General features: G+C 60.9%; 1 protein-coding gene across 4 annotated transcripts in view; it reads right to left on the reverse strand.

Moving 5' to 3' along the window:
• GLT1D1 (glycosyltransferase 1 domain containing 1) overlaps window positions 1-13,134 on the reverse strand; it is a 50,680-nt gene that overhangs the window by 35,173 nt on the left and 2,373 nt on the right. For 2 of the 4 annotated variants that reach the window (XM_016145978.2, XM_036220812.1), the window contains exon 1: window positions 5,544-5,663. The exons of the other annotated variants lie outside the window; for them this stretch is intronic. In XM_016145978.2, the coding sequence (XP_016001464.2) occupies window positions 5,544-5,611 (68 nt within the window). In that variant the 5' untranslated portion in view covers window positions 5,612-5,663. Of the gene's footprint in view, window positions 1-5,543; window positions 5,664-13,134 lie in introns of those variants that run through there. 4 annotated transcript variants of the gene reach the window in all.

The following is a 13,134-nucleotide window of genomic DNA, read 5'->3' on the forward strand; positions in this document are numbered from 1 at the left end:
TGCCACCTCCCCGCCCCGCCCCCCGCCCCCCGCTCCCCCATGTGCAGTTCTGGGACTTGGGGTTGCTTCTTCAGAGGCTCGGATCAGCCCTTCCTTCCTGGGCCTGAACGGGGCTGCATGCGGGGTTGGGAGGGGCTGGGGAGAAATGCCCAGCATGGGACGCGGACCAAGAGCCAGCAGGAGACCGAGTCCCGCACGCCCACGCCGCCTCAGCTGCACACGAAGCCTGCGGCCTGCCCGCCGCCGGACGCTCGCCGGGATGAGCTGCCGACTTCCCTCCCTGGGCCAGCTTGGTTCGGGTTGGGTTTTCAGCCTGAGAAGTTGTGATACCAACAGACGAGCGGCTTAGAGCTTCTGCCGTTAGTATATGTAAACTCTGCCTGTTGCGACGAGCTCTTTGTAAAGCCAGCACAGTCTCTGGCCCCCACCCGGACTGCCCCCCCAGGCTCGCTCGATCTCTTCCAAGTGACCTGTGTGGCTGTGCATCCCTGTCTGCCTCCCGGCATGGAGCGCCAGCACCTTCTCCCCTGGGGATACTGTCGTAAGTGTCTGCTAAATGACAACTTCAGGGGCGAAAAATGGAACAGCCTCCTCCCGTCCACGTAACATGCAGCCGCAGTTTCCCTGGGACCCTCTGAGGAAAGACAGAAACGGGCGCAGGCTCCTGCGGGCTGTTTTCCTCCGCGGCGGTGGCCGCGGGCAGCAGGAAGTCGCCAGAGGGCTGCGTGTCCTCCCCTCCCCCCTCCCGCTGCGGTTTGCTCCTGTCATCTGAAGCTGAAGCGCCTCCGTCCAGACACAGACACGGTCACAGGCTGCGTCCTAGGCGGAGAAAACACCCGGCTGTCCCCCCCGGAACACAGCCCGGCCCCGGCGCTCACCACGGGTCAGTCTGGAGCTGACGCGCTCACCCGCGCGTCGAAGGATGCTGGGGGCTCTGATGCGGAAGCCCAGCCCCCCACCCAGGCCCCCCACCCTTTTCTCATCTGCTCCCCTCCCGGGCATCTGCCCCTGTGCTCTCGGGAGCTCTGCAGACAAAACTCCCGGCACCCAGGGGCCCAGCGAGGACCCGACAGTTTGGTTTAAGAACGGGACGCAAAACCTTTCCTGGAAATGGCCAGAGAGTAAGCGTCTCTCTCCGGGTCTGTGGGCGGCGGCCCCTGTCGCATCGGCTCTGCACTGCGGTCAGGAAGGGGCCCCCTCACCGCCCGCGGACCTCACAGCCTCTGAGGACCACGGGCTGAAGTTTGTCCGGTCTCCTTTAGAAGACTCTTTCACGGTGTCTGAGGATGGGCCCTATTTTAGCATAACAGGAGGCGCCCCTTGCAGTGAGGGGCGTCCCCAGAGCTTCCTCCCTGCGGCAACTGTCAGAGCATGTACATGTTTTTTGCATCCATGACTTGTGCAACGTATTTCTCTGCCACACGTAAAAGGAACTTTGATCTCCGGGCCTCTGGCCCTATTTTGTAACTCACCAGAGCTGCAAGTGTTGACTTTTATATTGCGAATGACCCAAACCCACTTCCTTCAGGGAGGGTCAGGCCAGGATGTTAGGTCCTTCTGAAAACAGCCTCAGGGGAGGAGAGGTGGGTGGGGCCAGAGGGTCACCCCCCACCCTGATGGACCCCCGTCTGACAGCCAGGCTGGCGGCCTTCTAGTTGAGCCAGGCGGCACAGTGGGGCCCCTGGTGACTTTGTGTGTGAGCGAGGGCCCAGGGAGCCGTCCTGGCAAACCACACGCCATTCGGGCTGGTGAACAGGTCCTGCTGTCGATGAGAACGGTTACAGCGCTTAGCGGAAAACTCCAGATGGGGGGCGCCTGACAAGATGTTTAGAACGCTCCCTGACGGCCCCGGGCAGAACTCGAAGTCCACGTAACACCCCCACACATGCTGCCCCCCTGCCCGGCTCCTCCCCCAGGCTGCAAACCTCTTCCAGGAGAACCCGCAGTCCTGGCCCGAGGACAGAGGGCCACACAGACAGCAGGACACTCGCTCTCCAGCTGCCGACGCCCAGTTATTTCCCCCCAAACACTGTCTACTCTATGGCCTGCACCTTCTGAAAGCCCTCAGGACAGCAGAGGCCCAGGCCAACTCCAAAGACCCCTAGATACCCAGGATTTCCGCATTCTTCTCTCAAAAGTTTCTCTCTGTGACGCACAAAGCCATGGGTCTTCTCCCTCACTGCCGACCAAGGTAACGTGCACCCCGGAACCCACAGACGGGGGGCCACCCCTGGCACGGGTCAAGACTCGGCCTGAGCCGGGGCACTTCGGGAGGCGTCAGTCCAGGAAAGCCGACTGCCCGGGTCACAGCCCTCCCGCGGGGCCCACGGCTGGCCTGGCCCTGGAGAAGGGGTGAAGGGGACCCGTTGCCTTAGCGAGAAATCCGGGAACCCCAGGCAAACGGGCAGTTTGCACATCTCCCCGAAGCTCCCCAGATGCGCTCTTCCCCGAATCCACCCCTGCTGGGGCGGCCCTGCGCCCCTCAGTCCAGGCATCGTTTTCCCATCAGGAATGGACTTCAGAGACCTCGCTGACCTGCGTTCCCTGCGGCGCCTGGCACCGCCCACATTCACCCCTGAGCCTGTCAATCTCACCCTTGACGTGTGGCGCCCAGAGGCCACATCCTCTGCCTCCATCCTCTGCCTCCCACCCGAGCCAGCCTCCACGCCGCGGCCAGAACGGCCTTTGAGTACAGAAATCGGGTGGCGTTTCGCAGTTTGATCCTGTTCCCGATGCAAACAGAAAGTCCTGGGCGACGCGGGCCCTGCCTGCCTCGCCCGACGCGGGGTTGACTCCCCCGCAACCCTCTGCGACCCCCCATGAGCTGGTCCATGGCCAGGCACTGCTGGCGCTCGAGCTGGGTCAGTCCTCGTCATGGGGGTGTCCTGGGCCCTGGCGGGCGCTCAGCAGCACCCCTGGCCTCTACCCTCTAGGGCCACTCCCAGCATGACAACCAACAATGTCTCCGGACATCAGCCAATGTCCCCTGCGGGGCAAACTCGCTCCTTACTCCTCTGGACCGCCTCTCGGCCTCTGCTGCCAGGGAGAATCACTGACCTCGAGGATGCTGCACGGCCAGGGCCACACGAGGCGGCTCCAGAAGGCGCACCCTCCGCCCACCACCCCGTCATCTGCCTCAGGTGCCTGAGAACCCTCCCCCCCACGCTGAGCCCTCCCCGGCTCGCCAATGAAGGTCCACAGCGCTAAGGACAGCTCTGGCTTCAGGGCGGACATGCCGTGCACCAGGCCGTCTCAAACCCGAAATGCACCGACTCACATCGGAGCCGAGTCGCACGCCTCCGAGGCAGGTGCAGGCAGCCCTGCAAAGCCGTTATGGGGCCTGGCCTCCATCTTAGGGTTCCTGAGCAGAGACGGCAAGGAAGCCCTGCTCATCAGCTCGGGAGGCCTGAAAGGCCCTCCCCGCCCCTGGCCTGGGCAGCACCGCCTGCCCGTCCGCTCCCCAGCACCCTGCACGCCCCAGGTGGAGGCAGTTGTCATGACTTAGCATCACAACTTATGAATCAGGTGCCACTACAGCCACAAACTCGAGAGTCCGAGAATGGACCTGTTTCTTCTTCTTCTTTTTTTTTTTTTTTTTTAAATAAATCCAATCCTGTGTAACTCAGACCCCCTCCTCTGCTAGGCTGATGGGGACCGCAAACTTGTCCATTTGGGGGGCTGTCTCCCAGGCTCACTAACGGGGGGCAGGGGTCTCCAGCAGAGACAGTTTGAGAAGATCCCCCAATTCTTGCTGCTGGCGGGTGATTGGCTCCAGGGTCTCTGTCGCCATAGGCGCCTTCCTCCCCCTCAGGACGCCCAGAGTCGCTGCTTCCAGGAACTTTGCTCCTGGGTGAAGGGCAGTCCACAGCTGGCTCTGAAGAGCGATCAAAGCGCAGAGAGCAATCTCTGTTCCGCTCATGCACAGCGGGAGCTCAGTGCCCCCGCGCCCCCGCTTGCTCTCCCCTTCTCCATGGACGCACCTGCCCGGTTCCTGCCGGGCCCCCAGGGCCTCCCAGGACACACAGCGCCCGAGGGCAGGGAGGGGGCACGGACGGGCTAAGGAGAGCAGCTAACGCCACAGTCGTTTTTCTAGTTTCCCTCTGAATCCGGCCAGCGGGAGCCGAGGGGCACAAGGGACCGCCCTCCGGTGGGCTTTGGAAGGAGCGGGCTCACAGGCACAGTTCGCGGCAGGGGTGGCTGTTAAGCAACGCCCACGATCTCCAGGGTCCTGAGCACACACTGTCCCCACCGTGGGCACAGGCTCGGCCACACCTGCCGTCTCTCCCTCCCACCTCATTCCAGCCCTGGTCCCCAAACTCACTGCACGCGGCCCTCCCAGACCTCCGAATGTGGCCACCTCGGAGAGCCCTCCGCGGGCCCGCAGCACCGGTCACCGTGGGACTCGGCCTCCTTTCTCTCGGTCAGGCCCGCAGTGTCGCCCCCACGGGGAGGGCTGGATGATGGCAGAGAGCACAGCGCTGGCCCTCCCCGAGGACGGCCTCCGCTCGAGACTTAAAACGACCCGCACCCCGAAAAACCGCCCATAAAATCCCCGTCAACCTCAGAAAACGATGTATCCTCACTGGTCATTTTCACGTAGGATTTCAAAAGAACTGATATTTTTGAGCAGAAAGGGGCATTACAGAGTTGGGGTGACCCCAAGCTCATTTCAGATCCACAGGGGAAATTGAGGCATTTCCCAGAGCATAAGCTTCAGGCACTAGACAGCTCCCCCCCCTCCCGTCTCCCTGTGGGGGGGGGGGAACCTTACATTCCAGAGAGGGGAAGGGAAGGAGTAAGGGAGTCAGCGCCTGAAATAGGACCGGGGAGGGGGGGGGAGGGGGGGCAGGCAGAGCGAGGTAAGAAGATGATCTCTCAGAGGATGGGGGCGACAGGAACAGGGGAGCGCACCCCGGAGGTGCGGGGCGGAAGGCTCCTTTGACTACCAGGACCCAGGGCACATGTACTAAGCAGACCCAAGGGACAGGCGACGACCCCCCTCCCCCGCCCGGAGAGCCTCTTCTCGCATCCAGGATTCCGTGCCGAGGCCCCTCCGAGCGGCCTGCCGCGGGCGCACATGCGCACGAGCGCCCCTCAGCCCCGCGACATATGGACAGATCCACAGACGCTCGCGTTTCCATTGTCTCTCCTGTCCCCGCCGAAAGGTAAGGGTCAGGACGTCCCTGACTCTTTGTCGCTGTGTCCCAAACCCAGGGCGCTCACGATCAACACAGAGCGACAGTGAGGACAGCCACGCGCATCCCGGCCGCCTGCCCGAGCCGACCCCCGAGGGGGGTCGGGGGCCGGGCCGGGCGGGGCAGGTCCCCGCGCCCCTCCCCGCGCCGCGCCCGCGCCGGCCCCGCGCCCCTCCCCGCGCCCCTCCCCGCGCGCTCCCCGCGCCCCGCACCCCGCCGGCCCGTCCGTTTGGGCGCGCGGTTCGGGAGGCCCGGCGCGGCGGGGAGGCCAGGCCGAGAGCCCGCGCCCACCGCCCCAGCCCGGCCCCGGGCCCGGCCCCGCCGCGACGCCGGGCGCCGCGCACCTACCGGACGCGCTGGGCCGTGACCGCGTTGCCCGTGTGCGGCCGCAGCACCGCCAGGAGCAGGAGCCGCATCCCGCCGCCGCCGCCGCCGCCGCCGCCCGGCCATCGACCGCCCCGCCGCGGCCGGGCCGGGGACGGGGCGGGACGCAGACGGGGCGGCGGGCGGCGGGGCCGGGTCAGTCCCGCCCGCCGCCCCCGCGGCCGCGCCCGCGCCCGCAGGTTCCGGCGCCGGGGGTCCTGGCGCGAGCGGGGACCCCTCCCACGGGACCGAGACCGGGGTGCCTCGGGTCCCTGCCTTGGGAAGCAGAGGAGACCGCGCGCAGACTCCCGTGGGGCCCGGGGCTGCCCGCGGGTTCGCGCCCGGCGTGGCTGTGGGTCAGCTCCCATGGGGACAAGCAGCAGCAGTGACTTCGGGACCCTGTCCCCAGGGACACGGTGGCCACAGGCCGCTCGCGCGCGCGCGTGCCCTGGGGCCAGCGGTGGCTGCCGGTCGTTCCCATGGGTTCCAGGGGGCAGCGGGTGCCCAACCTCCGGGGTCAGCACCGGGGGTGAGTGCCGATTCCGCCCACAGAAACCGGGGGGCCGGTGTCACTCCCACGGGCAGCAGCAGCAGGGGCCGTTAGTGCTTGACAGGTGAGCGCTCCGGCAGGGTCCGGCCGCCCTAACCGCCGAGGACCTGCGCTAGGCAGCAGCCGCTCCCCATACATGTTACAAGGTAAACTGAGGCACCCTAAAAATGTCGTTTGAGGAAAACCCATCCCGATGGTGTAGCACCCCTCCCCCCCTCCCCCGGGGAGTTGTTGTTGGGGGGCGAGGGCGGGGGGAGGGAGAGGGGGCGGGACGGGAGCCCGGGAGGGACTTTGCTGCGGAAAGCGCGCCGGGGCAAAGACGGTCCTGGCTGGCCAGCCGCGGCTGAGCGCCCACCTGCCTGTAGGGCGTCCACGTTTATTTCCCGGCTCGGGCCGGTAGGGACCCAGGCTTTGCTCCTTCTACTCCAGGCCCCTCGGGTTGGGCCTCGAGTCCCAAGATGGCCTCGAGGCGCAGCGTGACTGCTGGCGCCCCATCCCTCAGCTCATGTTCCAGGCAGCAGGAAGTGGGGGCAAAACCCGCGCCCAAAGGGGCGCGCTTCTTTTGAAGGGCTCCTCCTGATGTCCCGCAGCCCTTCGCCCGTGTTTTGGCCGCGTGACCATCTCGTCCAGCAAGGAAGGCAGCTGAGATGCGCAGTAGGTTAGCTGGGCACTCTGCTGCCCTAAATAGATGGGGGCCCCAGGGACTAGGATGCAGACTTATCTTTCTCGGGCGCACCAACCCACTACGGAGGCCTATTTCAAAATGGCTGCGCGTATGAGGGCAAGGCCTCCGCGCCCCAACTGCCTACTCAGCCCTCGCCTCCTTCTGCCTGGGACAAAGCCCTGATTCCGGAAGGCACTCGACAGGTGTGCTTGTGGGGGTTAAAACCATTGAATTTGCACTGTCGTGAGATTTCATTCTGAAAAGACCGCGTTCCCGATCCTCAGTGGGAGCCAGTGTGACATGGGATTTGCCAGGCTGAAACGTACTGCTATTTGATTTTTCTGGAATACACCTGTTCCATCAGCTAAGAGACATAGGGACATGTGCTCTGCGGCCCGACACTTTATCCACTCACTGCTTTCGTTTACCCACTCGAACCGCGAGTAAAACCACAAACAGTATCATAGTTAATTCGTTCATTTTTGAGGAAGTCTTTTCTGATCCTCCCAAGTAGGTAAGATGAAAGGGGACAAAGGCAAAATATGTTAATATGGAAAAATGCAGAAATAATTCCAGGGGCAGGGGGCAGTCGCCCAGCACAGGTTGCAGGCTTCTGTGATTTCTCCAGATACCTGTAGCGTAAGGGTCTTAAACTATATGTAAAGCAAAATGTGTTCTCCTTTGACCGTAGCGTTTGTTCGGACTGCCTCTCTGGTTTCTAGCATCAGGGAGGATGAGACTTTATTGGCTTTCTCACGGGAGGGCACTGTGGGCACAATGCTGTTAGAAGTGGCTCCGCGACCGAGATCGACACGGGACGTCCTTTCCTGCCCTCATGGCGCTGAGCGAGGCACTCACCTCCTGCACTTCTGTCGCTTCCAACTCTGCACCATCCTTCCTCCCCGGGGTGCTGACGGCTGCCACTGCTGTGTGCGCGCGTGCGTGTGCACGTGTGTGAGCGAGCGAGCCCCGCCTCCTCGTCAACGTGCAGAGCGGTGCTTACATGCCCTGCTTATGTTTCCTTTTCCTGGCTTTTATTGACAGCACTTGAAAATGACCAAAAACTTAAAAAAAAAAAAAAAAAAGGGCAGTTGGCCTGAAAGTAACTAGTTCCTTCTGGTGTTGGTTAATGAACAGAGGAAGTTTCCCAGACTGTGGTTCTCCCTGGGAGCTTCTGGAGAAAGCAGGCCTGCCTGGGCGGGTGGGCGAGCGGCTCGTCACGGCCCGAGGCCACGCAGCTGACAGCTGCCAAAGCTGCCACCTTGACAGAGGGCTCCATGTCCTACCGACGCAGCGGATGCGGTCCGGCCCTGTGCATGTGGCGGCTTCGCCCCGGGGAGGGTGTCTGACGCTCCCAGCGACGCCTGGTCCTTTACAGACGCCCGCATTTGTCCTTTCAAACTTTACCACGCGACCCGTCTGTTTAATGCGTGCAGGTACCTGGGCACTGCACGGAACCCCGGCACCCTGGGACGCCATCGTGAATGCTTTGGCTTCACGTGTTTCCAGACTTTATGACAAGCGGTCACGCTGAGTGGGTGCTCGCCGCGTGCCTGGCAGCGTCCCAAGTGCTCTAGGGGTCCCTCCCCGCCCCCCCGTCCCGGGCGGGGCTCGCTGCTGTCCTCACTGCTCCGCGGACGAGGCGACACCAGGGTGGCGCGGATCCGACTCGTCATGCTCTTTGGCTCTGCTACATGGACACGGTATTTTTTGTTTTGGTTTCTGTTTGTCACTGTTACAAAAAAAAAAAGAAGAAGAAGAAAACAGGAATCCTCTGTTCATATTTTCTTGTAATTTGCCCTTTTTCACTTAATGATTGTGGCAGGCAAAACTCTAACCTGGGCCCCAAGATTTCCGGTCCCCTGTAGGCCGCATTCCGCTACGCAGCGAGACGCCCCTCCGGGCGCCGCCGCGAAGAGGATCTGCAGCTGCGATTCCATTCCCAGAGGTTGCCCGTAAGAAGGGCAGCCCACGCGGGACACCTTCTGATGTTGCAAAGAGCCGACATGAGACGGGGACTTGATGTCGGGGTGATTTCCCATTGCTGGCTTTGGGGATGATGGAGGCTACGTGGCAAGGGACACCGGCGAGATCCAGGGGCTGCGAGAGCCCCCAGCCGACGGCCACTGGGAAATGGCACCTCAATCCCCCTCCTCGAAGAACTAGAGTCTGCCACAGCCACAGAGCTGGAGGGGGCTTCAGGTGAGACCCCGGCCCGCGCACACCTTGACTCCAGCTTTGTGGGCCCCTGAACTGAGAACCGGGTCAGCCACACGGACTGCGACCTGTGAGCTAACGTCCAGGTGTTGTGTAGTTGTGGTGACTGGTTACACAGCAACGGAAAACTAACACAGTAATTTATCAGACCAGGATGCCGCCTCGGAATGCTGCTCCTGAACGGCATCTGAGTAACTACACAGCGGTCTAGTCCCGGCAAGCACTAGCCCGCTAGCTTGCAGTTCATCAACTCCTTCTGACTGTGCGTCTTTGCCATTTGCAGTACTGTTGCTATTGTAATCGACACTGTAACGAACATTCTATAGCTAAGTCCCCGGCCCGTTCTCGGAGTCCTGGAGGTGGAGCTGCACGAAGCCCAGGCGAAAATGGCTTTCACACAAATGACTAATCGGCCTCTAGAAAAGTTGCATGTTTGCTTTTCTTTCTATTGACCATTTACGAGTCCACTCATTTCCCAAAACATCGTTGACACTGGGTATTTTTTGTTCAAGTGACAAAACATGTCTTTTGTGTTCTTAAATTTGTGATTTTTTCTTTCTTTTTTTTTTATGAAGGACATTGTCCTTTTTCTGTGTGTGTGCATGCATGTACGCGTACTGCTTGTATGAGCTGGAGCTTGTTCGGTCGCAAGTGACAGAACACCACACTTGCCTAATCAGAATGAGAACTTAGGGGCTCCCCAATGTCTAGGAAAAAAGCTCTGTTAAGCCGTGGGCAGATGCGAGACCTAGAAAATGTCATTTTGAAAGGTCTTTCTCTTTTCATCGCTTCCTTCTTCTGGGTTAATTCTTGGGTTTCACAGGACAGGCCCTGGGGACTCCAGAATAAGTCATGAGATCAGCTGTGATTAGACCAGTTTGGGTCACATGTCCATCTTTGAGCCAATCGTTGTAGCTCAACAGATGGACTAGTGCTGATTGGATAGGCTGAGGTCACGTGAGCACTCCTAGCCTTGGGGACCAGCCCTCCCACCTGGACCGAAGGGAGCACTGATTGACCAACAACAAATTAAAGGTGCAGTCGTCACGACACCGGCGGAGGAATGACGCTGGGACGCTGGGAAGGGCCAGGGGCGGCTCCGTCTGCTCACCCCCTTGGGCCGTTTCTTTTACTGGATGTTTATCCAGTCCATTTCATGGGTTTAAGAACTCTACGGCACGAGGACATTAACTTAGTCCTCTGGATCGCGAATGCATTTTTCAGTTTGCCGTTAACCGAAATTACTGGTTTTGATACAAATTAGCCTTAAGTCTTTATGGGGTCCAATCAATTAACTTTTCCTTTATGGCTTTCACGTTGGGCTCAGAAAAGCATGCCCCTCCCTGAGATTTTGTTTGCCACTCTTTTCCATTAATGCTTTTGCATTTTTGATTTCTCCATGATGAATATTTTATCCATCTAGGATTTATTTAAAATGTAAACTCCATTTTCCCCATGTTTAGTTGCATATTCCAACATAATTTATTGAACAACCCAGTCTTTTCCCCACGGATTGGAAAGGGCTTTGTCTTCACCTGCTGAATTATTTCATGCATGGGCTCCACCTCCACTGATCATTCCTGTAAGGCGTAATCTACGAAACAAATTCACGCGTCCTTTTATGATTGCAATACAGACGTCGGGAATTGCAGAAGCTGCAGCTAAAACAGGAGGTGAGGTGTGGTCCTGAGGAGTTTGCTAACCGGCTCTCGCACGCCCTCCAGGCGCAGAAAGCAGAAGTTCATGTCTTTCGCTCACTCCTCCCTCTACCTCCCCTTTGCATTGGTGACACGCGACTCTCACAGACGGCTTGTGGGGTTTTTTAATCGCAGGAGGGAACGAACCCAAGAAGCAGAGGTTGCTACTCGCAAGGGTCAAACAAAATGACAGCGTGAAAAATGTCAAGGCCAGAGCCGTCTTCCCGGCCGCATGTTCTCGCACCCTCTGCAGGGCTGAAGCGCGAGTCATCCCGAGAGCTGACCTACCTCGGGCAGAGGTGGGTTCGTGCGGCTTTGTTTTGGGCTCGAGGAGGCAAGGCCCGGTTCCATTCCCTTGGCTGGCTCTGCTCTTGGTTCTCGTATTTTCTGCTTCTTCCCAGGTTACCTGCAGCTGGACTGAACTGTCGCAACAGGGACCCTTTGAAATAAATGCACCTGACGACAGCTCCCCATACCCACACAGAGTCAAAAGCTCGCTGACACGGCCCGTAGCTCCAGCACAGCTGATGACCGATGCCACAGCCTGGCACACGAGGATGTGCTGGGCCGACACAGTGCCTCGGTGCAGGCCTGGGACGCTGGGGGGCAGCGGCACGGGCTGGGAGGGCCGACGCTGAGCCGTCCATGTGGGGGTGTCCGAGGCCAAGTGCTGGCTGCACGGGTGACTCGCAGGTGGCGCAGAGCCCGCGATGGCCGCCGTGGACCAGCATTCTGAGGAAGCTGAAACCAAGTGAGCAGAGGGGACGGCAAGCAGTGAGCGACGCAAACGAGAAACGAGAAGCAGAAGTGTCAAGGAGAGAGAGGTCTGGCAGACCTGAAACGTCCTGGGTCTGTGCCGGGTCCCGAACCCATGCCATTAGGTGGCGTTGTCTCTGGGCGCTGCACCGAACAAGGCACAGGGGACCGACGAGAGGTGACGGAAGAGGCGGGCCCGTGCGCCTCAGAGCAAACGCTGCATTTTCGAGTGCAGCTCACAGCAAGGGCGTCCGGCCAGGCCCTCCACCCGTGGCCGCTCGCAAACTACCTGTGAGGCCTCGGCTGGGCCCTGCCGTGTGAGCGGGTCACTTACAGCGTCAGTCACACCGTCACTCTTAGGAGAGGCACGCCCAACCAAGCGGCAGAGGCGACCTGCGGCACCGGCCAGCCGTGCAGTCGCGGGGCGTGGTGCAGGGGCTGCGTCATCGCTGGCTGCAGGCCGGGCAGGGAGCTCGAAGGCCGGACTGGGCCACGGCGGGAGGAATCACGCTGCCCCTGCTTCTGTTCGCCCTTCCGTTCCGCACGCCTTGACGTGGCTTTGGCTGCACACACCAGAGGACCCAACGCAGTGGCTCCAACAACATGAGATGTGTTGTCTTTTATCACCGAATGGCTCCCTGGTTCTTTCCTGAGCCCTCCACAAGCGTGGCTTCATGCTGACCTCATCCGTCTCGTGGTTATGACGTGGCTGCCAGCAGTGGCCAGGGCTACGGGCCTGCGACTTCGTGCCCGGTCTGGAGCGTGCCCCTGGCCCTAAGCCTCACCGGACCGGCTGTCACTCGTCTCCTCCTGGGCTCCGGGAGGGTTTCCCGTCCCCAACGGCTACCCCCGGTTCCTAAACTAGTCAGTGAAGGGGCAGGGGCGACCGGCGCCGGTTCCGACAAGTCAGATCCAGAGACGACAACGGTGGTTCCTTCCAAGACACGTGGGTGACTGCTGGGGCCGGGGAGGGTGCGGACGCAGATACACACCTGAGTGCGATCAGGATTCTGTCTGGAAGGAGAAAGAGGGCGCGGACGCAGGACGAGTGACCAGTGGTGCCCGCTGCACGCCAGCACGGGCAGCATTGTCCACTAGAAGCTTCTGCAGGGGAGGAGCGAGGGCCAACGTGGGAGCCACCAGGTGCGGCTACCGATCACTTGAAATGTGGCTGGCCTGAGTGAGGGACAGAACTGTTCACTTTACTGAATCTGACCTAATTTAAGTTCACATAGCCACAGGCGGCTGGTGGCTGCTGCGCTGGACAGTGCAGAGAGAAGACGACGCCTCCACCTCGAGAATGAGAGAGGGGAGGCCTCGGCACAGCGAGGAAGCGCGAGCGTCATCTATCTAAGGGCTCTGGCTGCGGCCGGGCGTCAGCGGCCGGTGGCTGTGGGGAGCGGCGGCGTGGCCGTCACCCGGCGCTGGGTAACGAGCCTCCCCAGCACTGCTCGATTACAGCCACTGCTTCGTCCACACTTCTGCTATCTGGGCCGAGGCCCGGCGGGCTTTCTGTTTATCTGGCCAGTGGTCACTTGTGCCGGCAGGCTGGCTGGGATGCTCATGCGATGAGACCCTCTCCATCAGCTGACTGTCCATCGGCACGTGACCCCTCTGGCAAGGTAATTAGACTTCTTACATGGTGGCGCAGGGCTCTCAAGGGCACAGAAGTGGAAGCTGCCTGACCTTAAG

The sequence above is a fragment of the Rousettus aegyptiacus genome, unplaced genomic scaffold (assembly GCF_014176215.1).
Source record: "Rousettus aegyptiacus isolate mRouAeg1 unplaced genomic scaffold, mRouAeg1.p scaffold_m13_p_5, whole genome shotgun sequence".
In the NCBI taxonomy this organism is placed as follows: domain Eukaryota; kingdom Metazoa; phylum Chordata; class Mammalia; order Chiroptera; family Pteropodidae; genus Rousettus; species Rousettus aegyptiacus.